General features: G+C 46.8%; 2 protein-coding genes across 7 annotated transcripts; one reads left to right on the forward strand and one right to left on the reverse strand.

Annotated features, from left to right (window-relative positions):
• The first annotated feature begins 159 nt into the window (after positions 1–159).
• Positions 160–25,471, forward strand: tacc1 (transforming, acidic coiled-coil containing protein 1). Of its 3 annotated transcripts, none has more exons than XM_086117329.1 (14): positions 160–315; positions 12,213–12,319; positions 17,667–19,509; positions 20,016–20,051; positions 20,277–20,340; positions 20,576–20,771; positions 20,923–20,981; positions 21,592–21,699; positions 21,771–21,847; positions 21,922–21,965; positions 22,113–22,276; positions 22,360–22,466; positions 23,086–23,206; positions 24,101–25,471. In XM_086117329.1, exons 1-14 carry the CDS (start codon positions 248–250, stop codon positions 24,164–24,166), a joined length of 3,060 nt encoding a protein of 1,019 aa, XP_085973455.1. In that variant the 5' UTR covers positions 160–247; the 3' UTR covers positions 24,167–25,471. The 3 variants fall into 3 exon arrangements, with proteins under 3 accessions (XP_085973455.1, XP_085973453.1, XP_085973454.1); XM_086117327.1 differs by lacking the exon at positions 160–315 and adding an exon at positions 10,515–10,872; XM_086117328.1 differs by lacking the exons at positions 160–315; positions 20,016–20,051 and adding an exon at positions 10,515–10,872.
• Positions 697–7,890, reverse strand: aggf1 (angiogenic factor with G patch and FHA domains 1). Of its 4 annotated transcripts, none has more exons than XM_086117330.1 (15): positions 7,824–7,890; positions 7,675–7,739; positions 7,328–7,519; positions 6,878–6,977; positions 6,590–6,795; positions 6,283–6,414; positions 5,709–5,900; positions 4,541–4,958; positions 4,189–4,291; positions 4,012–4,063; positions 3,833–3,934; positions 2,620–2,785; positions 2,236–2,515; positions 2,062–2,161; positions 697–1,281 (listed from the first exon to the last, which is right to left on the reverse strand). In XM_086117330.1, exons 3-15 carry the CDS (start codon positions 7,511–7,513, stop codon positions 1,033–1,035), a joined length of 2,286 nt encoding a protein of 761 aa, XP_085973456.1. In that variant the 5' UTR covers positions 7,514–7,519; positions 7,675–7,739; positions 7,824–7,890; the 3' UTR covers positions 697–1,032. The 4 variants fall into 4 exon arrangements, with proteins under 4 accessions (XP_085973456.1, XP_085973458.1, XP_085973457.1 ...); XM_086117332.1 differs by having other exon boundaries at positions 2,236–2,363; positions 2,436–2,515; positions 7,675–7,889; XM_086117331.1 differs by having other exon boundaries at positions 6,283–6,411; positions 7,675–7,889.
• Positions 25,472–25,728: the final 257 nt, after the last annotated feature.

A 25,728-nucleotide genomic window follows, 5' to 3' on the forward strand; every position in this document is an offset into this window, starting at 1 on the left:
ATTCGGTTCCCTCCCATGTTTGACAACAATATGGTGAGCTGATTGTTTGCAGCGTATACAGCTGAGAGGAGGGAGGAGACTCGTGGAAGGCAATTGTTTTGAGGGAGGGAGGGAAGTCACCTGTCAAGTGTCAGAGAGTTCTGTGAACGGCATTGAGAGGCGTCAAGAAGCACAGAAGAGCGCGTCTGTCTCAAGTGAGGAAACCTGGAGGCTGCGTCCATGTTGGGTGGACGACTGCGAGATTAAAATGGGCGGCACGATAAGTCAGAAGAGCATCGAGGGAACCGGCAGAGGGAGTCGCGCAGACAGTGTCACGTGAGTCGATTCGGTCACCTTGTTGACGTTGAATGCGCTGACACTCTTTGACACTGTTAACTCTTCGTTCTGCTTGTCTTACTTGGCATTACCAATTTATTTATTTCAACGAGAACCCCAATTATTCTTCTTTATAGACTGAAGTCACATGACTAAACTTGATCGGTATAATCTGTTGCGTGAGTGTGACTGACTTGTTTTGAGTGTGCACATGCAACTATTCACACACCCTCAACGTGAACTTAAAGATAAGACTGAAAACAGACGACGTGAATCACACCCGCCGACGTGATAAAGGATATGTGTGTGTATGTGCGTGTGATGTGCCCGAGCGCCGCACCAACAAAAAGTGTATGAGGAGAAGTTGAGGCAAACAACCAATCAAGTGATGCACGTTTTATCGACAACATGAAAAATAAAAGTAAGTAAGGAATGACTGATATTCCTAATAACACACATTGTCATGGTCATGTGTTGGGACTTCTTGTTACGCTGTGCAACATCCGAGCATATCTGCAGTTATCTCCTCGCAGTATGAGCTCACTGTGAGAAATAGAACCTCGGTGTGTCAATATTTGCTGAGAGCAATCCATGGCGGCCACGGTGGCAGTACAGCACCGGAGCTGGTTGGACTCCGACACAGAGTTCTTCTCTCCACAGAATTGTGTGTATGATTGCTGAGGTTAGATTAATGTATTCCGAATGTGGATGTTCTCATTAACTTTGAGTCTCTGGATCAACGTCAGCATGGGAGTCGGCAGCCTCGGGCTCCGCTTTGACCCAGGCTTTGGGGGACACGCACTGGGTTTTGGGCGACGGCGTGTCAACCTGGCACGAGTCGGCAAATCGCTCGCGAGCTTTCTCCCAGTTCTTTTGGGATTTGGATCTGGTCAGTGAGGCGTCGTCCACAGACATGGTCCCGCATGCTCCCAGACCTGATTGGGCCTTCCGGATTTGAGGCTGAATCTGAAAGGAAAAAAAATAATAATAATAATTACAATGTGGCCAAAACGGGTAAGCCTCATGAAAAGTGAAAAAAAGTAAGTTGTGACTGATGGGAACGTTGTCCACGCCAACGTGGCCGTCGTGTACTAACATTGGTCTATTGAGTCTCCTATTCAGATCTGTGGTTAATGTTACACAAACAAGCCTAACGATAATGTTATCTTTTTACAACTCGAAGCGGGCAGCTTCACTCACGTTGACATCAATATTAGCGGCTAACTCGCCAGATAGCCGACCAGGAGAATTTCCCCTGTTGTTCAGAAATTGAAAATCAGCCAGAAAGTGCTCGCTTCCTAGATGCTTGCGTGTCGCTGTCGTGCTACAATGAAAGGCAAGTTGCGTCGCGCAGGTTTTGCATCACATTCCTCTCTATTTTTTTTGGGGGGGGGGAATGCTTAAACTTTTAGCCACCTTTTCTCCGGTTACATCGTTTGTTGTTATACCCAACTATTGATTCAAATTCATGTCAAAATGGAAATGCCATTTTATTGCGGTGTCTATTTTTGTTTGAAAGGAAAATTGTGAGTGTGAATGGTCGTTTGTCCACGCCTGTCCTACAATTGGCTGGATAAGTGGTTCAGAAAATGATCGGGGTGGATAAATGACAGGTAGCTTGATCAATGGACCTTGGACTGACTGAACATTTTATTTGTGGCTCTTTAGGATTTGTATTTGAGTATCCCTGACATAGGCCATTGATGACCCATTTAGAGAAGCCTGATCTCTTTGAAAATATCTCACCGGATCTTTCATTCCGGTTCCCTCTTTCCCCAATCCTTCTCCTTTCTTCCAGCCCATCTTCTCCAGCATCTTCCTTCCTTTATTGACCTCGCTGATCTCCCTTTTGAGAAAGCACAAAATATCAAATGAGTCATGAAGCCTTATTTTGTCTTTCCTCACAGAGTGTAAACTTACACATGAACAGAAGCAGGGGCATCATCTTGTTGGAAAAGTCCCTCGCTGCCCACAGTCTGACGCCGAGACTCTGCTCGGTCCCTGTACTTTGGGTTCCTCAGGGCTTTGCCTTCTTCAAACTCATTACTCTGTTGAGAGGAAAAGCAGCTTAAAATGCAGAAGGGGAGAGAGAAGGGCCGCATACAGATGGAGCCATTTACCTGGAGGCCATACTTGGCCTTCATGGATTTGAGCTCCTTCTGTCTCAGTACTTCCTTATCTTCTTTGGTTAGCGTTGGCCCTGTGGAAAATACGGCGATTAAGAGGAAATCGACGTGCGTCACGGTGGGTGACGAGGACGCTGATCTGAAACGAAAAAAACTAAAACGTCTCCGATACGCTCACCTGCCGTGTCCTCTCGCTTGTGCTTGCTGAGGTGAGCTATGATCTGGCCCGGCTCGCAGCCATCACAGGTGTCGGTCCCGGCGTGGATATGGAAAGACAGCACCGTGTCTCCCATCTTCACCTCGTCGCCGTGGGTCAGTGGGTGCGGCTCACACTTGGTTTTGGGCTATGGGCAGCGGAGAACAAGTCACTCTCTGCTGCCGACGAAAAATAACCCAAATCCATTCGGTCACATTGCAGGCCCACCTACCAAAGGTGCTAAATACCGGGAACATTTCCAATAGTTGTACCTATCCCACACATTTAAACTTGTCAAAATATACATTGTTAAACTACGCGAATACAACAAAAGTTGAGTGCATAGACATGATAGAAAATACTCGGGATGCAGCTTTTGAATATTTTGGCATTCGAATATCCTCCGGAAAATTCAAATCAAATAACCGGGTATTCAAATAACTGACTGCTTACACAAGCATTTTTTTTTTTTAAACCGGGGTACTCAAATTACTTGAGGACTAGCTTCAGCCCGAGAAAATACCGTTCGCATTTTAATGCCTACGTGTTAGATTGACGCCTTTTAGAAAGCAGGCCCTGGTGGGATGTCGTGTGATGTCGGCGCGTTTGTGTGCAGCTGTCTAAGGCCTGAGCCGTAGCCGACGGCAGCCCCTGCATGCGTGCTTGTTGTATTCGTGTGTCAAGTGTTCTCTTGACATGTACTGTTGCTGGAAAGGTCACAGCGGTGACTGAAGCTTCCCACATGTGAGGACATTCAGTTCAATTCCAAAATTTGCCTACTTGCGGATCTTTGGAGGGGTAAACAATCGTTTGACTTGAAAACTCACTGATTTGCCATACTTGTGCTCAGGCCAGATCAGAGTCCATTATAAAAAAAAAATCCCACTTTGACATCATCTGGTGCCATCTTTGATGCCAAGCAACCGCATTGAACTGAGGTGAGTCAAGTCAGACCGTGCTTTACTGCTATCTCATGGCATCGACATGCAATTCCAACCCCTTTGTGTGGAGGTCAATTACTCGCAGATTGTCACTGTTTGCTTAGTCTTTTCCCTGCAAGGTTTACCGTCAAAGCCCACAAACCACAGATTTGTGCAATATTGTGAGGATGGAAACATTCAGTCAGCGAAAATAACCGAGCAATGTGGCGGGGCGGCGGTAGGTGAGACGTGATGTGGAGGAGGGAACACTGCACCTGCAAGATTCTGTTGCCGTTGATAACCGTTCCGTTCTGACTTCCCTGATCCACGAGCATGTAGCTCTGCTGCTGCTGGTCAAAGTACACCTCGGCATGCAACTACAAACCAATCAAAGCAATTGTCAGACATCCTTTTCATCTCATTAATTCGAGTCATTTCAAACGCAGGACCGTACCTTGCTAACTCCCATTTCCGGGATCCGAATTGCGTGGTCCATGTCTTTCTCTCTGCAACACAGACAGCAAAGATTCTTTTTTTTTTTCCCCCCCTCCACAAGGCGCTCGCCTTTCCAGTGATTTGCTTGAAGTCTGAGTGATGATTATTTGTCTCTTGTTGACAAGACAGAACACACCTGCCGATGGTGGCCGCAGAGTCAGCTGTGATGATAAACAAGGTGCCAACCTGCAGCACCGGGGATCGGACCACCGTCACTCTCACGCAGGGCGGCCACAACTCTGAAATGTCAAGTGCAGGATTTTAGAAGGATTTGAAAACAAAAACTAAACTGCTTAAGTGATAAAAGCAGCCACTCTGTATTATTCTCGCAACGTATTGCTCTGCGCATTTCCGCCGTGGTATAGCCCAGTTAAATTTTTTCAGACGTCACAAATTCATAAGTGAGCTGACTTATCAGGTCTTACTGGTTCCCGTCAGCGGGCTTAAAAGGTCCTGGAAAGTGCTGATGCAGCTTGTTGCCAGCTCACCTGACCGACACTGAGTCTCCATCTCGGACTCGGGGCTGTGGTTGCAAGGAGAGCTCCGAGAAGGCGACACAGAAGGTGGAGACTCCCACTGCTCCTTCTCGGACTCGGTGAGCTCCCCTTCCTCGGCCTCGCTGTTCCCCTCCAAGTCACCGCCCCGAGTTGGCGAGCGGCGCTCCTTCTTGCGCGACGACGACTTGGAACGCTTCTTTTTCTTCTTTGACCTTCTCTTCTCGTCGTGGCTTGAGCCACTTTTGTGCTTTTTTCTCTTGGAGGAAGACTTGTCCCTCTCGCCCCGCCGTTTGGAGTCTCTTTCTCGCGACTCATGACTACGAGACCGTCGTCTAGTTTTTCGGGATTCTGTTGTGCGCTTTGATTGCTGTTCTTCTTCCTCCGACTTGACCTCATCAAACGTGTACTCCTGCCATTAAACAGTGAGCAATCAGATTCTCTCATGATGTTTGCTGACGGGGGCACCGCTGGCTTTGGAGATCCCAAGTGATTTGGCACGTTTTGAATATATTCGGTCTCAGTCTTCAAAGGCACGTTACGACAGGCGGGCATTTGTTAAAGTGTACAAAAGGATATTCTCACCTTTGAAACCAGATTTAAAAGCTAAGGTGTGTGTGGCACTTTTTTTTTTTTTTTTTTTTTTACATTTTTGTCATGAATCCCAGTTTTACGGAGGGCTATTTGTTCACGTTAATCCATCCATCCATTTTCTAATCCCCTTATCCGCACAAGGGTTGCGGGCTCACATGCTAATATGATGCCAGTGTATTTGGAAGATCATGCAAATGAATTTATTTACCAGCTAGCACATCACTCTGTATTGCACTTTATATGCATTTTGGGATGTTTAAGTAGGTTATTGGGGATGAAAGATTTCTAATGGTGAGAGCGTGTTGGTCTAGTCTTGGTTATTCAAAATGTGTACCTCTGGGGGAAGCAGAGTTCCAGTTTGAGAAAATCTTCATATTAGCCAACGAGTTAGTCAGCTCGTGCACCTGGGTCGGAGGAATAGTCTTTGTGTGCTAGCCTCACATTTTTGACACACGGGGAAGACAACATGCATTTAAAGACTGAGACCAAAATTAATTCCTGAACGCTCTAAAGCCAGCAGTCAACTCGTAATTCACGTGCCCATTGGATAGATCCGTCTGTCGCTTACCTTATCGTTGTACCCTGAGGTTTTCTTCGCACCTCTTTTGAACCATCTGCCTTTCTTTTCAGTCACACAATCATCTTGGTCGCCAGTGTGCACAGCAGAAACCTCGACCTTGGAGTGAAACTGGTAGCGTCCACTTTCTGCGTCGTAGTAGTAGTAAATGCCTGTGGTGCCATCGTAGTACAGCTGGCTGACCTGAGGCGAGAATCGCGCAGGACCAAATAAGTCGTACCAAAGGTGCAGGAATGTGTTAGCGGGGTCCGCTCGACTGACTTGATGTTGTCCCGACGCGTTGTTTGTATAGGAGGAAAGGCGGTCGTAACTGAGGGCAGCATGCAGATGTGTGAAGGGTGGGCATACCCCGTGTATGCCTTTACGCCACACTTGCATTACACACCAGATTTTGAGCCACGTTTGGAAGACGACCGATGTTGATCTTAAGCTATCCGATAAAGTGCCCCCCCCCTATTTCCTATGCCATGACTTTCAGTACGTCCCAACTTTGTCAATAATGTCAAAAAGCTTGGGCCATTTAAAGCATGAATTGTAAATCCTTGCAGAGAAAATGTTCACAAACCGAGTCATAATAGAAGCCAGTGCTGTGGTCATAGTACATGCCAGTTGTCTCGTCAAAGACAAAGCCCGTCTGCGTCATGGCCTCCTCAGCGGTAGCTCTTAACATATCAGCAATGGATGCTGCATCACCCTGCTGGGGGAGAAATAGGAAGTACATTGTAAAAAATAATAATAACAACAACTTGCCCTTCACATTATATCAGCCTGCTACAGTAGTCAATTGGATGGAGCTTTTTAACCCCTATGGGATTATTTGTTTGAAAATCTGTTCAATTAAAAATGAGTTGGCTCTCTTGAGGCACACATACCTCTGCGCTGGCTACCACGCTGCTATCAGGTTGAGCAGACACATCTGCAGTCGTGGCCGCAGTTGCATCCGCTTGCTCAACTGTTGCAACCTCTGCCGAGTCACCTCCACCAGTTGCATCCGCCGCTTGAGTCGCCCCTTGACTTTCCTGGGAGTCCGCAGCCTCTGTGTTCTGATAGTAGTCACCGTAGTAGTAGTTATAATAGTCTGGAGAGAAAGAGAACACCATTAGAGACCATTTACTAACTCTTAGGGGGTTGGGCAATTACTAAGTAAAAACATAAGACACCTGTGTCAGTCCAAACATATTCTTCGGTTTGAGTTTCAGTGTGAACTTTGTCTTTAGTTTTTTTCTTCCACTCATGAATCTCTGCACTCAGTTGATCCACCTGAAATTGGATAGTAAATACAATCTGAGCCAACGATGTGGCTGTGATGGGCCACCAGAGGTTTAAAAAAATTTGTTTAAGTCGTTGCAGTGGAAACCAAACTCAATTGTAAACCAAGGACCACCTGGACAGGTACAGTACTCGTAAAAAGTTTGGACACACTTGGTATGGAATGAGATGCGTTCAAGCGTTTTAATGATAATCTGTAGTACAAAAAACAGTCAGGTGGGGTTGTACAGTCACTATAATAAAAAAAAATTGAAAATGTACAGTATATCAGTGTCTTTGACAACAGATTTTTGACAGCGTTTGAATTGAATATCAGGAGATTGGATTTGACAAGTTCGAACCTGTTTCCTCAAATCCTCGTTGTAGCTCTCTGTGCTCCTCTGCAATCTCTCGGAATGGCTCAGTTGCTTCTGCAACTTGGCCAGCTCAGCTTTGCACTCCTTCAGCTCTTCCTTCAACGACTCCACCTGAAGACGGAGTTCGGCTACTTCACACCCGCTGACTTTCTCTCCTTCTTCGTCCTCCATACTCAGCTGGAACGGACACGATTATAGTTGTACCGTGCACGTGCACGACAACAAAAACAACTCACGCAGAATGTATGGATGCAATAAGACAGAAAGTAGCACGTAATCATGACGCAAACAACACATAATACTGTTTGCATATGACATGTGCCAAGTCTCACCGTTTACGTCGTTTTCGCCTCGCCTTAAACCGTGAATTTCCAAGCACCACGGCACATGAGCCAACCTGAAAGTTGAACATAAATATCGTGTAACTACCCCGCATTCCCAACACACCCGAGTACATGTTTGATTACAATTAGACAGTTACAATTAAAACCGTGAGGATGTTGACAGACAACGCTGTACGCGACCGCCATTAACTACCATAAAACAAACCACCCACACCGGAAACTACTCTTCTTCGGGTTTGGCGGACTTCCGTTTCCACCGCCATACTCTGATGTATATTACAAGTGCTTTATCGCCATCTGTCCAGAAACGTTTTTACTGCGCTCTTTATTTTTTATTTTACACACTACAGTTACGTAATCTTGAATTATTGAAATGCGTCTCAAATTTGATGAGTCAAAACGCGTATTGGGTTAGAAACTATCATTTTATGACGCTTTCTAGCTCTTTTTAGTAAACGGCGAGAGAGTAATCTCACGGAGGCTGATAATTATGGTAATGTTAATATTTTACCACTCGAGGGCACTATTGTACTTTTGCTTTTTGACTGCCTAGAAAAATAACATTTTACATATACTGTACGTAGCTTGCTAAAAATGAGCAGGTATTAGTGTTGTATGACTTGAGAAGTCCGTATTTTTGGTATTTCAAGAACGATACCGCCTAATTTCTTTCACACACACATTCTTTGAATGTTGACTTTTTCCAATTTTCCGAAAATTCTTATCCATATTGTGACTCATTGACTGTGTCTTCTCCAAGATCATATTATTTGCGTGTATCCATTTTTTTTGTTTTACTTAGGCAGAAAAGAGTGACTATTTTAATCAAAAAGTGAAACAGTTTTACAGCGGAAGTGCTATGTAAATACTGTACAGGCCTGTAATGATGCTTTGCACACATTTGCTGTGGATTTTGTGTTGAAGGCTGTCACTGTGAACAATGCAAGCCTTAAAGCAACTTACTATAAATACGCCATTTGTAACTATTGTCTGCTTTAGGCGGAGTTTAAGTTGTTTCTACTGAAGAAAACTTTACAATGGAGGGATGGTCAGATTGTTTTTCTTTGCGGCTGCTGAGACTATTTTCTGAAAATGATGTGGGGAGTTCTTCCCACAGTAGTATCAGAATTTGAAATGTGAGCCTTTTTTGAGTTGTGTACAGCTCCGGACTTCTTGGCATATTTCAGCTGGCTGCAGAAGGGCTGGGAACACAGCCTTTAAATTCTTGTATTCAGAGGCACACACAGTTTCCGAATGCTACCTACTACTCTTTATCGATGCCATTTTTAGACAAGACAAACACCCCAAAGGAAACTCTCCTCCGTTATGACTATCCCAGACACAAAAGAGGAATTTGCCCCAAAATTAAGTTACAAAGTGATCTTTACTTTTACAGTTCAAGTGATTTCTTGTTACAAAACAATAATTGCATCCTCCGGGTGACCGCCTTGAAACCATCTGCATGCCTCAGCTTACCCACACAGTAAATAAAGACAAACTCCCCCCTTTGTGCTCCAATGCGGAGCCTCTAAACGAGCCACGTGTTCCTCTGCTCAGTGATGGAAACTTGTGCGCAGCTGCCATATGTGAAAATCATGAAAATTCGATTAATCATTCCCAGATTCAAATTGTCGCTATTATGTTGCCTCTACTATTCGCACATGCAATGTGTTATGTAAGTGCTCTATAAATACAGTTGAGTTGAGAATAATTGAACATTTGTAATAGTCATTCAACAGTAACAAGCTTTGTAATATAGGCCATAGGTGAGAGAGGGACAATAAATCAATAGATTCTGCACCGATCCACTTGTGGATCTCCCGTTCCATCCTTCCCTCACTCGTGAACCAAACTCCCAAGATATTTGAGCTCCTTCACTTGAGGCAGAATCTCATCCCAAACCCAGAGAGGGCAGTTCGCTACCCCATATTCTCGAGGCAGCCCGCACAGAATCCCCAGAGGGACACGGCCCAATGCCTTCTCCAAGTCCACAAAACACTTGTAGAATGGATGGGCAAACTCTCATGCTCACTCAAGAACCGGGCAGAGGGTGTAGAGCTGGTCTATTGTTCCACAGCCAGGATGAAATCCACACTGCTTGTCCTGAATGTGACATTCAGTTTCCTGATGGACCCTTCGCTCTAGCAGCCCCAAATTGTTTTTCTGGGGAGCCTGAGGAGTGGGATTCAGTTGGAACAGTCCGACTTCAGTCCATGGCATATACATGTAATATATGCCATATATTTTGCTCTTCATAGAAAGTCTTCCATCTTGACTAAGGCGCAAGGCTAGTTATGATGTTCGATTAAGACAAAAACACATCCCAACCTGCGTTGTGCATTGAAGATGATGGCTCCCTCCCTGTCAAAAATAAAAGTTGCAGACTAATTGAATCCAGTCAAATGTATTTTTGAGGTGATGCTAAAACTGGTTGCCCCAGTCTGTCACATGACAGCAAAGCCAGTTAACTGTTAAACCGCTTGGGGGGGGGGGGGTTCAAAAAAACTGTTTTTAGGTGCAGCCCCACATTCCAAACGGAGCGAGGAGGCCCTGCTTTAAAGCTCCTCCTTCTCCTCCGCCACCCTCACTGTTTGTGTTAGGACTCCCTCCTCCTTCGGCTTCGGAGAGAAATGGCTCACCGATGGATTGTACCATTCTCCAACCACAGGGGGACACGTGGAAGTCATGAACGAACAGCTACGTCAACGCCCGCACCGCGAGCTCGCTGGCTCCCCCGCCCGAGTTTAGAGTCAATGGAGCAGCCTGCTGCGCAGGCGGGAGGGGGTTAGCTGGAGGAGAGACGATGAGCAGTTAGAAAACCAGCTGATCAGAGAAGCACAGGGAGTGTAAGGGAAGAGCTTTCAGGTTTGTTTTTGTTTTTTGTTTTGGTAAAGATGGTTCCTTCCACCAGTTGGGGGTTCTTGTGAGCAAAATAATTTTCATTGGATGATGAGAGAGTACGCGAAAGAAGCAAAAGGGGTCGCTGCCAAGTGAGCGAATCGTCATCCAGCATCGAGTCGACAAGCGCCACGCTGGGGGAAGAGGAGAGATGTCTTGGTTGTCACCTGTGTCATGGGCCAAATGGACGTGGACGGCGGTGCGAGGAGCAGAGGAAGAGGGGGGCGAGCAGGGGGTACATCGAGAGCAGGAGGAGGAGGAGGAGGAGGAGAGATCTCAAGGCTGCAGGCAAGTGTTCTTTTGGACACTAGTGACATGGAGGGAAGTGGCGTCGACACGTGTGCGTGTGCATGATGAGCATGTACTGTCAAGAAAATAAATGCAAAATGATGAGGGAATTCCTCAGAAAGAGAAAAATAATTAAAAGGACCCTGCATGTTTCTTACAGAGGTTTGTTTTATTTTGCTGGTCCATTTTCTGGCATGATTGTGGTTTGGGGCCAATGTGTTCTCTGTAGTCATCTGTGCAACAAGAGTAAGCAGTGCAGATAGGTGTGATGCTTCACACACACTCATGACTCACGCTTTGGGCGTTATGCCATTGATTTAGTCTCTTTCTCAGTTTGAAGAAAACAAACAAAGCAAGGAGGTGTCCAATGTGGGAATGGCAGGACAGCCTCACGTGTAGCAGTTATTTCGGTCGAGTGACATCAACCGCCCTTCTTACATTGTGATGGTGATCATATCAAATCTGTCAAGTTGATCAGGTCCATGCATCTTACTGTGTCAAAACTAGACTGAAAGACTCATGAAAGCAGAGTGTCGAATGCGGTGTGACAGGAAGACAGTAGGTCAGCCTGTTTCCTCTTTCTGTCTGTACTGCATTTACTTCCTGCCCTTCATGCTTGTGTGTGTACAGTACTTTCAGGGGGGTGGGGGGGACAATGTTTTGTCACTGAGCTGGCACTGCTTTTGTTTCATTGCAGATTTTACAACTGGGGAATATAAATAGTATCTCAATTTTTAGACCCTGAAAAAGGTGGCAAGCGTTGACCCCGATGAGTCCAATAATTAGCCAGCAGGGCTACATTCGGGGCAGGCTTGATGATTGGCAACAGTCTTTTGTTATCAAAGTTGTAGATAGATGGTACAGTGAGACGTAGATGTGTATTGGTACAGAATGGAACTATTATAAACGTGTAGATTTCGACAAGAACACGAGGGGTCAACCGGTCAAGTGGCCACTAAAAGCTAGCTGTGTCTGCCAAGAAGCAGTAGCAATGTTGCAGATGTTGTGGGCAATTGGTTTCTAGTTTTAGGGCCGTCTGATACTGGTTTCTCAGTTATGTATTTCGGATGGGTGCATAAAGCAGAGTGCATCCTTTAAAATGTATTTTTTTTTTTTAAGTTTCTGTTAGACAGGGGGACATGGTCGCTAAGATAAGTACTGTCGTCGGGTAGAGAGAGAGAATGGGGGGGGTGAGAGGGTTAATTTCTTTACTGTTGTTAAGTGAAAGCACAGTTGTGTCATTCTCTCTCTTGATTGTTTTCATTTTTGTCAGATTTGGAATGAGTCTAAAGTCATTGCACTGCCCCCCCCCCCCCCCCCACTCCCTTTGACTCCATCAGCTCGGACTCAGACGGTCATTTCGACACTCCCGAGGCAGCGACTCCTGTCCGCGGCCCACCGTTCATCCCAGGGGAGCTGGAAAGTAACAACGCTGACAACGAAGCAGGTGAGGGAATGAACAGGCTGGAAGGGGAACAAATGAGTCGGTTGTGGGTTAGTATGAAAGAGGTCAACATAGAAGCCCATTGTACAAATGTCAACATTATTTTTTGACACACATGGACTTGAATCAGATTCAAGGCAGTGTCTGAAACCACGCGCATACATGGTAGATCAAGTTCTGTGTAATTGGATTCACTTGTAGCCGGGCCGGCTCAGGAATGTACCTGGCTACTGCATTCCAGCTCCCATTAAGGATTTACTTTTTACCTGCCTTTCCTTTGACCCCCAAATTGCCCCGTGCAATAGATTTCTGCTACGTGTTTTTGAAAAATAATTTTAAAAGTGTTGCTGGATATCCCCTCCGTGAGCCGTCACCTTACCGTGGTGGAGGGGTTTGTGTGTCCCAATGATCCTAGGAGCTAAGTTGTCTGGGGCTTTATGCCCCTGGCAGGGTCACCCATGGCAAACAGGTCCTAGGTGAGGGACCAGACAAAGCACGGCTCACAAAGCCCCTTATGATAGATAAAATCGATGGCACTCAGTTTCCCTTGCCCGGACGCGGGTCACCGGGGCCCCCCTCTGGAGCCAGGCCTGGAGGTGGGGCTCGTTGGCGAGCGCCTGGTGGCCGGGCCTACACCCATGGGGCCCGGCCGGGCTCAGCCCGAAGAGGCAACGTGGGTCCCCCTTCTCATGGTCTCACCACCCGTGGGAGGGGTCAAAGGGGTCGGGTGCAATGCGAGCTGGGCGGCAGCCAAAGGCGGGGACCCTGGCGGTCCGATCCTCGGCTGCAGAAGCTAGCTCTTGGGACATGGAATGTCACCTCTCTGGCAGGGAAGGAGCCCGAGCTGGTGTGTGAGGTAGAGAAGTTCCAACTGGATATAGTCGGACTTGCCTCCACACACAGCCTGGGTTCTGGTACTAGTTCTCTCGAGAGGGGTTGGACTCTCTTCCACTCTGGAGTTGATCATGGTGAGAGGCGCAGAGCAGGTGTGGGCATACTTATTGCCCCCCGGCTCAGTGCCTGTACATTGGGGTTCACACCGGTAGACGAGAGGGTTGCTTCCCTCCGCCTTCGGGTGGGGGGACGGGTCCTGACTGTTGTTTGTGCATATGCACCAAACGGCAGCTCAGCATACCCACCCTTTTTGGAGTCCTTGGAGGGTGTGCTGGAGAGTACTCCTGCTGGGGACTCCCTTGTTCTGCTGGGGGACTTCAATGCTCACGTGGGCAATGACAGTGAGACCTGGAGGGGCGTGATTGGGAGGAACGGCCCCCCCGATCAGAACTCGAGTGGTGTTTTGTTATTGGACTTCTGTGCTCGTCACGGACTGTCCATCACGAACACCTTGTTCAAACATAAGGGTGTCCATATGTGCACTTGGCACCAGGACACCCTGGGCCGTAGTTCGATGATCGACCTTGTGGTTGTATCATCGGATTTGCGGCCGCATGTTTTGGACACTCGGGTGAAGAGAGGGGCGGAGCTGTCAACTGATCACCACCTGGTGGTGAGTAGGCTCCGATGGTGGGGGAAGATGCCGGTCCGTCCTGGCAGACCCAAACGTATTGTGAGGGTTTGTTGGGAGCGTCTGGCGGAATCCCCTGTCAGAAGGAGTTTCAACTCCCACCTCCGACAGAGCTTTTCCCATGTTCCGGGGGAGACGGGGGACATTGAGTCCGAGTGGACCATGTTCCGTGCCTCTATTGTTGAGGCGGCCAATCTGAGTTGTGGCCGTAAGGTGGTTGGTGCCTGTCGTGGCGGCAACCCTCGTACTTGCTGGTGGACACCAGCAGTAAGGGATGCCGTCAAGCTGAAGAAGGAGTCCTATCGAGCCTTTATGGCCTGTGGGACCCCAGAGGCAGCTGACGGGTATCGACTGGCCAAGCGGAACGCAGCTTCGGTGGTCGCCGAGGCAAAAACCCGAGCGTGGGAAGAGTTCGGTGAGGCCATGGAAGCCGACTTCCGGACGGCTTCGAGGAAATTCTGGTCCACCATCCGACGTCTCGGGAGGGGGAAGCAGTGCACCACTAACACTGTGTACAGTGGGGATGGGGCACTGCTGACTTCGACTCGGGACGTTGTGAACCGGTGGGCAGAGTACTTCGAAGACCTCCTCAACTCCACCAACACGTCTGCCTTGGAGGAAGCAGAGTCTGAGGACCCTGAGGTGGGCTCTCCTATCTCTGTGGTTGAAGTCACCGATGTGGTTAAAAAGCTCCTCGGTGGCAGGGCCCCAGGGGTGGATGAGATCCGCCCGGAGTTCCTCAAGGCTCTGGATGTTGTGGGGCTGTCCTGGTTGACACGCCTCTGCAACATCGCGTGGTCAACGGGGAGAGTGCCTCTGGATTGGCAGACCGGGGTGGTAGTCCCTCTTTTTAAAAAGGGGGACCGTAGGGTGTGTTCCAACTACAGAGGGATCACACTCCTCAGCCTCCCTGGTAAGGTCTATTCAGGGGTGCTGGAGAGGAGGGTCCGTCAGGAAGTCGAGCCTCAGATTGAGGAGGAGCAGTGTGGTTTTCGTCCCGGCCGTGGAACAGTCGACCAGCTCTACACCCTTAGCAGGGTCCTCGAGGGTATGTGGGAATTCGCCCAACCAGTCTACATGTGTTTTGTGGACTTGGAGAAGGCGTTTGACCGTGTCCCTCGGGGAGTTCTGTGGGGGGTGCTTCGTGGGTATGGGGTACCGAAACCCCTGATACGGGCTATTCGGTCACTATACCACCGATGTCAGAGTTTGGTTCGCATTGCCGGCAGTAAGTCGGAATCGTTTCCAGTGAGGGTAGGACTCCGCCAAGGCTGCCCTTTGTCGCCGATTCTGTTCATAATCTTTATGGACAGAATTTCTAGGCGCAGCCGAAGCGTTGAGGGCGTCCGTTTTGGTGGCCTCAGTATTGCATCCCTGCTTTTTGCAGATGATGTGGTGCTGTTGGCTCCTTCAAACGGGGCTCTCCAACTCTCACTGGAGCGTTTCGCAGCCGAGTGTGAAGCGGTTGGGATGAAAATCAGCACCTCCAAATCTGAAACCATGGTCCTCAGTCGGAAAAGGGTGGAGTGCCCCCTCCGGGTTGGGGGAGAGATCTTGCCCCAAGTGGAGGAGTTTAAGTATCTTGGGGTCTTGTTCACGAGTGAGGGCAGGAGGGAGAGAGAGATCGACAGGCGGATCGGTGCAGCGTCTGCTGTGATGCGGACGTTGTATCGGTCTGTCGTGGTGAAGAAGGAGCTGAGCCAAAGGGCGAAGCTCTCAATTTACCGGTCGATCTACGTTCCAACCCTCATCTATGGTCACGAGCTATGGGTCGTGACCGAAAGAACGAGATCCCGGATACAAGCGGCCGAAATGAGTTTTCTCCGCAGGGTGTCCGGGCTCTCCCTTAGAGATAAGGTGAGAAGCTCGGTCATCCGGGAGGGGCTCAGAGTCGAGCCGCTTCTCCTCCACATCGAGAGGAGCCAGATGAGGTGGCTTGGGCATCTGATTCGGATGCCTCCTGAACGCCTCCCTGGTGAGGTGTTCCGGGCATGTCCCACCGGGAGGAGACCCCGAGGAAGACCCAGGACACGCTGGAGTGACTATGTCACCCAGCTGGCCTGGGAACGCCTCGGGATCCCCCGGGGAGAGCTGGAAGAAGTAGCTAGGGAGAGGGAAGTCTGGGCTTCCCTGCTAAAGCTGTTGCCCCCGCGACCCGGCCCCGGATAAGCGGTAGAAGATGGATGGATGGATGGATGGATGGATGCTGGATATTTTAGTTCAGGTTGGCAGAAGTGTCGTCTTTTTAACATGAAAGGCCAAGAGGCGCAGCCTGTGACAAGGCTGTGGGAAATAGCCTTTGCGGTGGAATTCAAATAGGTTCAACAAAAGCTTTAGTTCAACCCTGTTTTGTGTTGGTCACTGGCGGGGGGGAATGGAGGGCTTCCGTCACAGAGTTTGCCTTTTGAAGCAGCTGTGTAAAGTACTTTGAAACAACACACTCATATTTTGTGCTCAGTGTATGCCAAAGACGTTTGTTTTTTAAAAGAGCAATCCAGTCAAACGGCATTTCTTCGTAAGAGGACGTTGCAAAGCTCGGATAGTGAGGAGAGTCAGCGTTACGGGAGAATTTCCTCATGAGTCAACAACCTCCTCCTCTCCGACATCACACGAGTTTGTGTATGCATTCTCTTAGACGGGCGCTAACGCTAACTCAAGATGTTTTTGTCATGTTGGTGACTGTCTTATCCCCTGAGGTCCAAACTTGACCATTGTGCATTATCTTTTTCGAGACAGCACAACATTAAAATTCTTCATACTTTTAGAATGTTGACTTTAATAGTTGTAATTCAATATTCATTGTTGGATTGTACATCTTTAAAGAGCAATACTAATTAGTAAAAACCCACAAAGATATTTGTTGTAAAAAAAAAAAAATATATATACAGGTATATTTTAAAAAATGCTCAGTTTTAATGGACACTGTTTGAATAAATTATTTAATTTAATAAATAATTACATTCATCATGAATCTTTAAAATAACATTTATTATAATTAATAATTGTGGTAGTTAGCAGGGGTTTAGAATTTGACCGCATCACTCTGAGAACCCTTTTTTAACAGTATAAGCCACAATATTAAACATCGGTAAATCAATAGCTTTCCAGCAACATATTATTTGTATTTTTTTAATGGAAAACAGGCAGATCTCCGCCTCGAGACACCCCCCCCCCCCCAAAAAAAAAAAAAATCTTATATTTGACTGTGACTGATCGTGACATGACTTGAGGTGAGAATTGGAAAAAAATATTCTGGCAAGCTCGTGAATAAAAGTAGAAGAAACCCAGTAGGCTGTTGTCTCCTAGCAACATAACATTACACACGGCCACCATGACAGGCACACTAAAATATGTTGACGTGCGTCTTTGGGGTCAGAGACTCCATCAAAGTGGTTGCTCACGCTCCTGTCGTTGTTTTGTGCGACATAATGTGTGGTGTCTTATCAATGATCCCCCCGAGCAGGTGATTTAAATGTCACAGCGCTCATTTCCGAGCAAGATATTACCATAGCAACAGCCGCAGATGGGACCGTCGGCAGCATAGTAATTTGTTCTCAGGGAACCAATCGGATATCACGTACATCCGAGGTCTGATCTGATTGGAGAAACTAGCACGTGCGGCCGTCGTTTACATAACTATGATTTCAATATCCCCCCCAGAAAACGGAACCAAATACTCATTTTATTGTATTAATTAAGAATTTCATTTCGGGGTTAGAATTGGATGATCTGTTGGAGGATGCGGTCAACATCATGACCTTTTTAAGGGAGAAAAGTTTTTTTTTAATGATTTTGGCCATTATTCATTTCTTTGTTCTTTTTCAGGTGCGGATCACGATGAGCACCTGATGGTTACAGCTCCAATCGAGGATCACAATAATTTGCTCTTCCACAACATGGGTCAGGATGAACCAGCCGTCCCCATGCAAGATCCTCTGGAAATGAACAGCAAACACCTCCAAGCGCCACAAAATGCTCGCCTGACAAAGCCAATGGATTATGAGCCTGTTCCGGAGTCATTCCCAGTGACATTGATTCCGCAAACGGTTAAATGCACAGTTCCACCACCGGAACCCCTCCGAGAAGAGACATTGCTTCCTGAGGTGATGAAATGTCAATTTCCACCACCAGAACCTCCCCAAGAGCAGATCTTGCTTCCTCAAGTGGGGAAATGCACAGTTCCAACGCTAGAACCCCCACGAGAAGAAATATTGCTTCCCGAAGTGATGAAATGCACAGTTCCACCAGTGGAACCCCTCCGAGAGGAGATATCGCTTCCTGAAGAGATGAAATGCCAATTTCTACTACCAGAACCTCCCCAAGAGCAGATATTGCTTCCTCAAGTGAGGAAATGCACAGTTCCACCACCAGAACCGTCCCGAGAAGAGATACCGCTTCCTGAAGTGACGACATGCACAGTTCCAAGACTCAAACCCCCACGAGAAGACATATTGCTTCCTGAAGTGATGAAATGCCAATTTCCACCACCAGAACCCACCCGAGAAGAGATATTTCTTCCTGAAGTGCCGAAATGTACAGTTCCAACACTCGAACCCCCCCGAGAAGAAATATTGGTTCCTGAAATGATGAAATGCACAGTTCCATTGCCAGAGCCACCCCAAGACCCAATTCCCGTCTTGGTTAATGAACCATATCTGGATCTCGCTCCATCTCCATCTCCATCTCCATCTTCCGCTCCCGCAACAAACTCGATCCAAAGCTATGAAGCTGTTCTAAATCCCGCTCTGGAGCGCACACAGGAGAAGCCTCTTGTTGATTCTGAAGCACAATGCAGCGGCGCCCTCCGAAAATCTGCTTCCGGCTCCAAAAATAAAACCCGCAAATCCAAGCCTCCATCCTTGTCAATAAAGCAGACACCGAGGGAGGACGTGCAATCAAATGAGGAAGAAGAGCTTTCCCTTCCCAAGGCCTCCTACAAATTTGACCCGGACCAGATCGACGACAGTTTCAACCCTTTCACGAGTGGCGGATCCAAAATCCAGAACTCTCCACCTCCATGCGGTACAATAACTTTCCCCAGGCCCGAGCCGCTCGGGAGCTCTCAGACCGAAGACAGTGCGGCGGCGCCAAGTGAAGAATCGCACTTGGAGGCAAAAGTTGTGATGCTGGAGTTTGGTCCGGACGAGGGGGCGGTGAGCAAAGCGCCTCCAAAGAAATTAGGATGTAGAAAAACCGCCAGCAAAGTCAAGAAGCAAGTCAGGCCCAAAGTGTCAGAGATTCCCTGCGAACCAGCACCAGAACCCGCGGCGTCAGAATCGGTGATTGAGAAAGCACCAGAGACGAACGTGCAAGTTTCAGACCCCGCTGTGCCTCTAAACCTGGATGACGTTCCCATTCCGAGCAAAGGAACGTATAACTTTGATCCCAGTCAGTGGGATGACCCCAACTTCAATCCATTTGGGAGCAACAGCACTTTGAGCAATTCTCCAGTGCTCCCCAAAGGCTCCTACACTTTCGACCCAGACAAGTTTGACGACTCCGTGGACCCTTTCAAGCCCTCCAACAGCTTGAGCAACGACGATTCGTCCGGTTGCTCCACTCGGCCCGAGAAAAAAAACAAAGAGGGAAGCACACAGAAAGCAGAGCAACCGGTGGGAGAGAAGAAAATTCGGCAGATTCGCAAGAAAAGCAAAGACAGGGCAGCCAAGTAAGTACCGCTGCGAAATATCATGGACCCCGGTCTAAATGGGCGGAGTCACAGAATCACAGCGAACCTACAGTAAATGTTGAACTTGACCACCACTGAGCTTTCCCTTTCAGGCTGAATGTGTTGTTGACATCCCCTCACGGGAAGGTTGCAGAGCAGAAAAAATGCTTTGAGCACATGCCAAACACTTTGCGCCGCATCGCGGTCATTGGTGCGATTCCTCAACCGGTTTATATTTAGGCTGTAAGGAAGTGTTTGTGGCGGCGGTTGTTAGGAAGCCTTGAGCTTTTGCACGCGCCATGTTTTGCTTCTGTTATTAGCCAAGCCAAGATAAACACCTTCAGTCGCTCACGCATTCTTTTTCTTCCCCCCCTCCTCCCTCCGAGCTCTCATTAACCATCCTTCATCCTTCTCTCTCTCCTTCTGTCTCTCTTCTGTTGCGCAACCCCCCCCCCTCCCCCCCGCCACCCAAATCTCCACTTTTCATCTACTTCTGTCGGCCTCAGGACATCTGAACAAGCCAAGTTTCTCTGTTTTCTGTTGTAAGTACGATCGCTATTAATGCCCGTTTTGTTTGAAGCATGCCCGCGGCCTATCGAAATATCATCGGGCTCGGTGCTGTCAGTCAGTGACTCTAAAAGAAGCATGTGAAGCAGCTACTGTCAGATTTACAACTGGCCCCACTTCAATAGCATCTTTGAGTTACATTGAAGTCTCAAGGCTTCAAACATATATTTTTATTATTATTATTATTTTTTGTCTCACAGGAACCCCTGTAAAGTCGAGAAACATGACGAGAGCCAATCGCAAACGCAGGACGTGTGCAAGCCGGTAATTTGATCATTTGAGCGTGCGACTGAACTCTTTCAACAAGAATGTTCTTTTTTTTTCTTTTTTTTTTTTTTAGCAGCTGTCCAACCTCGAAACACTCCCAAAACGCACCCCACACACTCAAAGTTTGTTGCCTTGAAATTTTGAGTTCACCCAACGTTTTGTTTTGTTTTCTTTTCACACTGTGTGAACTCATTGAAATTGTCAGACAATAATTTTCTCCCCCCATGGCCAGGAGGAGAACGAGGTGGTGGTTACCTCGCCGGAGATCTCACAGCGAGTTCATCACGCCACTGACGAGGAGAAGCTGGCGTCCACGGGCATTACGGGGCAGACAACGCAAGACGAGCCCCAGCCGAAAGGAGAGTCGGAATCTGAGAAAACATGCGGCAAAAAACAGACTCTTGATGACATCATACCCGTCACAGATAGTAAGTTTACAGGCCTTTTTTAAACTTTTTTTTTTTGCGTGTGTGCCAATACCTTTCTCCATAATTTACTCTTACTGACACAAAAGTGTTACTGCGGGTACACATTTTCAAATAAGACTTGTTTACAACTGTGCTCTGTTTCCATTCATAGCTCCTGAGACAGTGGATCATGAAGATGAGAAGGACGCCTGCATTGTGAAGGATGACACGGTCAGTGAACTGTAGTCATTATTTATTTCACTTTTTTTCTTTTTTTTTTTAATGCTCGTAGCAATGACTCCCTTCAATCCCTTTAGTGTTTGTCCCAGACAAACACGCTTACATACGGCAGCTCTGAAAAATATTTGGATATGCCAATCAATACAAATGTGAGCACCATTATATTGCAGATGTATCACAAACAGTCCTGGAATTTTGATCTGGAACAGGAACCTGAATAGCACATGAGTGCTTCATAACAGTCACTGACAGTGTGGCGGTTTCCTGGCCTAACTTTGCTGCAGGTCGTGTATGCTCACTTCCAACTTAGTGGTGGCGTGAATGACAGTTTGAATGCTCACCTCCGTACAAGATAAGAGGGAAAGAGAAACTGGTCTTCAACAGTGGTTAGAAACGCTTGATTGTAAACAGTCAGAAGTGTGGCTAACCCTTCGGACAGCTTCCAACTGTTTATGACAGTGTGGATGTGCCGCAAAGGTTGGTCAACAATGGCTCCGAAAAGGGGAGCGCCAAACAAATGTGCTGTCGTGCTTGGACTGAGATTCTTTTCGAATGAAGAAGCATTGAAGTCAAACTCGTGTGTTTTCTCAACGTTTTACAGCGTGAGAATCCCACAATGTGCAGCGGCGATGCCGAGGTCCCGTCCCAAGACAAAATTTCCCTGACCGAGATTGACAAGGCAGCGGTGCTGACCCTCATCAGAGAGGAGGTACGTCGCCCCTCATCTGAGTCAGATTCCTAATCGCGCACGTCTTCATCTCCCTTTGTTGCCGCCATCAGATCATCACAAAAGAGATTGAGGTGAACGAGTGGAAGACAAAGTACGAGGAGAGCAGAGCTGAAGTTTTAGAGATGAGGTACACCAAGCACAAATCCACTCACGTATTCAAAAATGACTTGCGCTGCTCACACTGTGTTCTCGTGCTGGCAGGAAAATAGTTGCCGAGTATGAGAAGACGGTTGCACAGATGATTGGTGAGTCGCTGCCCCCTGGTGGTTGCTTCTGTATATTGCTCCTGTCAGCGCGGCAGGCCCAGAAAGAGTGCCCTCATGCCTCTCTGTGACGCCATCAGTGTCGTCAACGCATCTACACGGTCAACAACAACATCATCTTTGTTATAGAGGATGAGCAGGAGCAGAAGACGCTGTCCTGTAGTAAATCGGTCATACAGCTGACGATGGAGAGGGACCAGGCCCTGTCTGACCTCAATTCTGTGGAGCGCTCCTTCGCTGACCTCTTCAGGAGGTACGAAAACATGAAGGGGGTCCTGGAGGGCTTCAAGAAGGTCAGTCGAGCTTTGGACATCACGATAGGTTGAGTCGGGCACCGCTCGCATCAGCATATCCCCCCCCCTGCATGCGTCTCCAGAATGAGGAGGTCCTGAAGAAATGCGCACAGGACTACCTGACGCGCATCAAGCAGGAGGAACAGCGTTACCAAACCCTCAAAGTGCACGCGGAGGAGAAACTGGATCGGTGAGATTCGTGTCGAATATTTGTGCAATTTGTGGTCCCGGACGCATTTAAGCCGTAAAAATGTCCAAATGTTGACGTTAAAGTTTTCGGTTGCAAATGATACGGTTTGCTGATTTGGTGCTCGGCGTAATTTTCAGGTCATCACCTGTTGGAGAACAAATGGAATGTTTTTGAAGAAGACTTGCAAAGTCCCGCAATTCAAATGCAACTTGACCTGTTGAGGTGCTTTTGATTGAAATCGCATTTGAGGAAATGCAACCTCCTAATGCTGCGAATTCAGCAAAGGACTATTTTCAATTCTTTGCAGGCCATAAAATGGCTTGAAAATTGCTTTGCGTTATCATTCAGAACGGTGCAATTTCTCTGTCTCAGCTGATGCCTTGAAAATGATGCCGAGTGCCTTTTGCCTATTTGTAAAAACCAGAAATGCGTCACTTTTATGATCATTTGGAACACGGTGTATTTTCAAACTTTGTATGACTAGCAGTAATAACAAAACAGACTCTTTTAGGCTGATAATTTGACCTAGACGAAGTAATTTGCTCAAATTTCGTCTTGATGTGTGTCAGATAATCTTTTTTTTTTGGCACAAATGTGTCATTTCTACCTACTGTGACAGCGCCAATGAGGAGATAGCGCAGGTGCGTTCCAAGGCCAATGCGGAGGGGCTAGCGCTCAACGCCAGCCTGAGGAAGGAACAGATGAAGGTGGACTCGCTTGAAAGGGCCGTCCTTCAGAAGGTACGGCGCACAAAATACCGCATTTGGCTGTCAACTTGATAAGGTGTTGAGAGAAGAGCATCGACTGACGGTGGGGAAAATCAGTGTTAGATTTGTCAACTGTTAGATTATTTTTGAAATCATTTTTAATGGGTCAGGGGGCCTGTTTTGGAGACGGGGGACACTGAAAAACAGGCTGTATACGGGCTCTCGAGAACCGGACTGAGGCACCCCAGATACTGAAAGGAAATATTTCCGTACTTGATGGCATTAGCACGGAAGGGCCCTTTGTTTTTGACGACACTTTTTTCAGAACATTTTATGACGCGATTCCTGAAATAATTGCACTTTCACTCATGAAAACAGTGCCTCAAGGGGGCAGCATTTAATTTAAGAAATAGCACAGTCAAATGACATGTCTATTACACTGGGCAACATTTTGGAGGGGGAAAAAAAGGGATTAAAACTAAAATTGGGATGCTGATTCCAAAATTGCTGTCAGTTTTCTTTCTCGTACATTGAGGGGGGGTTTTTCTCCACAGTTTAGCAGATAAGCAAAATTTCACTGATTAGCTGTCGTAAGACTTGCCACCTTACTAAACAGACAGCTTGCAAATTATGAGGATTCGTGCTGGCTTTTCTCTTACCATTGAAACCATTGGAACATATATATTTTTTGTTGTTTTATGCTGTTTTTTTTTAGGGAGTGTGTGGTCAAACTTTATCACCTTTCCATCAACTTATTTCATATTTTTTGAAGAGAATGGGGATGCCACAGCTCAAAAAGTTGCTGTGATAAGAGAAAAATCGAGATACGTTTTGGATTTTGCACCCAAAAACAGCCGTCAGACCTAACTCAAGGAAAAAGAAAAGTGTTTCCCAGCGTTACTATGAACATTCTTTTTGTCTACACAGAATCAGGAGATTGAGGAGCTCACAAAGATCTGCGATGAGCTGATTGCCAAATTGGGAACGGAGTAAAAACGTGAAGTTTTCTTTTAAGAGAGCACGCAAAGCATTGGATGTGCACATCAACGTACTTCAAGTATCTGGAGTGAATCTTGTACATGTTTGCATACCTCATACGGAAATATTGAACTCGAGCAGTGTTCAAGCACAAAAGTGAGGCATAGTTTGACAATATGGAAAGATTTTTTTGTATTTTGTCTTCATTTATTGACTTGTGGGGGGTTCTATGATCATGGTGTCATTTACACACAAATAATTGGGAGTCATGCCAGTGAGTGCCTGAGCTGAAGTGGGATTTTAGTTTCTTCCTGAGTTTTCATCTGCAAAATGACTATTTTGAATACGATCAATTTTTAAACAAGTTTACTTTTATTGGATTCCCCATCACAGTGCATCTCCGTGAATTACAACATTGGAGATAACTAAAATTTGGAACTCATACATTAATACAGAAATGAGGTAGGAATTTGAATCCCCAAAGACATTTTCCTGTGTTTAGTGAATGGTAAATGAGTTTACTTTTTGAATTGAACTACAATTTTCTTTAAAATCTTCATAATTCAAGGCATTTTTTAAAATGCTGCTTGTTTTATTAAGACCTTTACGTCATTTGATGGTCTTCAGAGTGTATATATTTACAGATATGCATAGTAGTGACATCATGAGCTTTACAATCCCGACATGTGTGGGATCATTTAAAAAGAAGAGCACTCCTTGGGACAACTGAATCACGCGTTCAGTCACACAACCTCTTTCGCACGAGTTTTGGGAAGCACAGCCGTAATTGTCATTACCTTGTGCCATGTATCGGAAGATTTTTGTCACGACCGTGTTTTCCCAAAATTCATCTGTTCTCCAAATAAGGCGTGCCTTGATTGTGTCCATTTTGTGAATAGAGAAAAACGTGTTTCCTGTCAGTCCCTCATGCAATCGTCTCTTGTGGCCAAAGTGATCGTTTCGCACGTCCATCCCACGCTGCGATCGCACACAATGTGCATTTGCAGTTTGAACATGTTCCAGCGTTGATGGCATTCTCAGGTCGGATTGAACCCGAGGGAAGATGCAGGTGCTGCAATGTGATGGATGGTCTGCTCTTCCATGGAAGGCTCCGTTCAGCACAATCTCTTTGCCAAAATAATGACGAATGATGTTGCGTTGTGGCGGAGTTTCATTTGTTTTGAACGTAAAAATCCAGCATGTACATTTTATACTTTATGAGAAGGCTTAATATTTGTATATGGAATTGGTACTACTGTGTACTCAAATTGTATGGTATATTTTGTGCATTCCTGAAATAAAAAGTTCATGTTTGCTGTTTCACTGCCAGCTAATTGTTGCACACTTGAGTGATTACAAACTCCCACAACATACCATCGGTGCTTCTGTGTTCCTGCAGACACTACAACTTTGGCTTGAAGGGAAAAACTACTGGCCACTCGTGGGTTTTTGCTTCTCAGCGTACAACTTGTTCAACCGCGAACGTCTGAGCTATTTGAATTTGGAAAGCGTCACGACAGGGTTAGTCGGTCCGCAACCTCTGTAAGGTTAAAGTTAGGTGCTTAAAATCTGCTACC

The sequence above is a fragment of the Hippocampus guttulatus genome, chromosome 8, assembly GCF_054856545.1.
Source record: "Hippocampus guttulatus isolate MCC_2025c chromosome 8, RoL_Hgut_1.0, whole genome shotgun sequence".
NCBI lineage: Eukaryota > Metazoa > Chordata > Actinopteri > Syngnathiformes > Syngnathidae > Hippocampus > Hippocampus guttulatus.

What these genes read in the sequence shown, in the direction of transcription:
- tacc1 (XM_086117327.1), top strand. Translation starts at nt 10,736, where the DNA reads ATGTCTTGGTTGTCACCTGTGTCATGGGCCAAATGGACGTGGACGGCG. An exon ending in TGACCCTCATCAGAGAGGAG is followed by an intron (nt 21,700 to 21,770) that starts GTACGTCGCCCC and finishes TGCCGCCATCAG; the next exon opens with ATCATCACAAAAGAGATTGA. An exon ending in GCGGAGGAGAAACTGGATCG is followed by an intron (nt 22,467 to 23,085) that starts GTGAGATTCGTG and finishes CTACTGTGACAG; the next exon opens with CGCCAATGAGGAGATAGCGC.
- aggf1 (XM_086117330.1), bottom strand. Translation starts at nt 7,513, where the DNA reads ATGGAGGACGAAGAAGGAGAGAAAGTCAGCGGGTGTGAAGTAGCCGAA. An exon ending in CTGGCTTCTATTATGACTCG is followed by an intron (nt 5,901 to 6,282) that starts GTTTGTGAACAT and finishes TTCTCGCCTCAG; the next exon opens with GTCAGCCAGCTGTACTACGA. An exon ending in CGGAAATGGGAGTTAGCAAG is followed by an intron (nt 3,935 to 4,011) that starts GTACGGTCCTGC and finishes ATTGGTTTGTAG; the next exon opens with TTGCATGCCGAGGTGTACTT.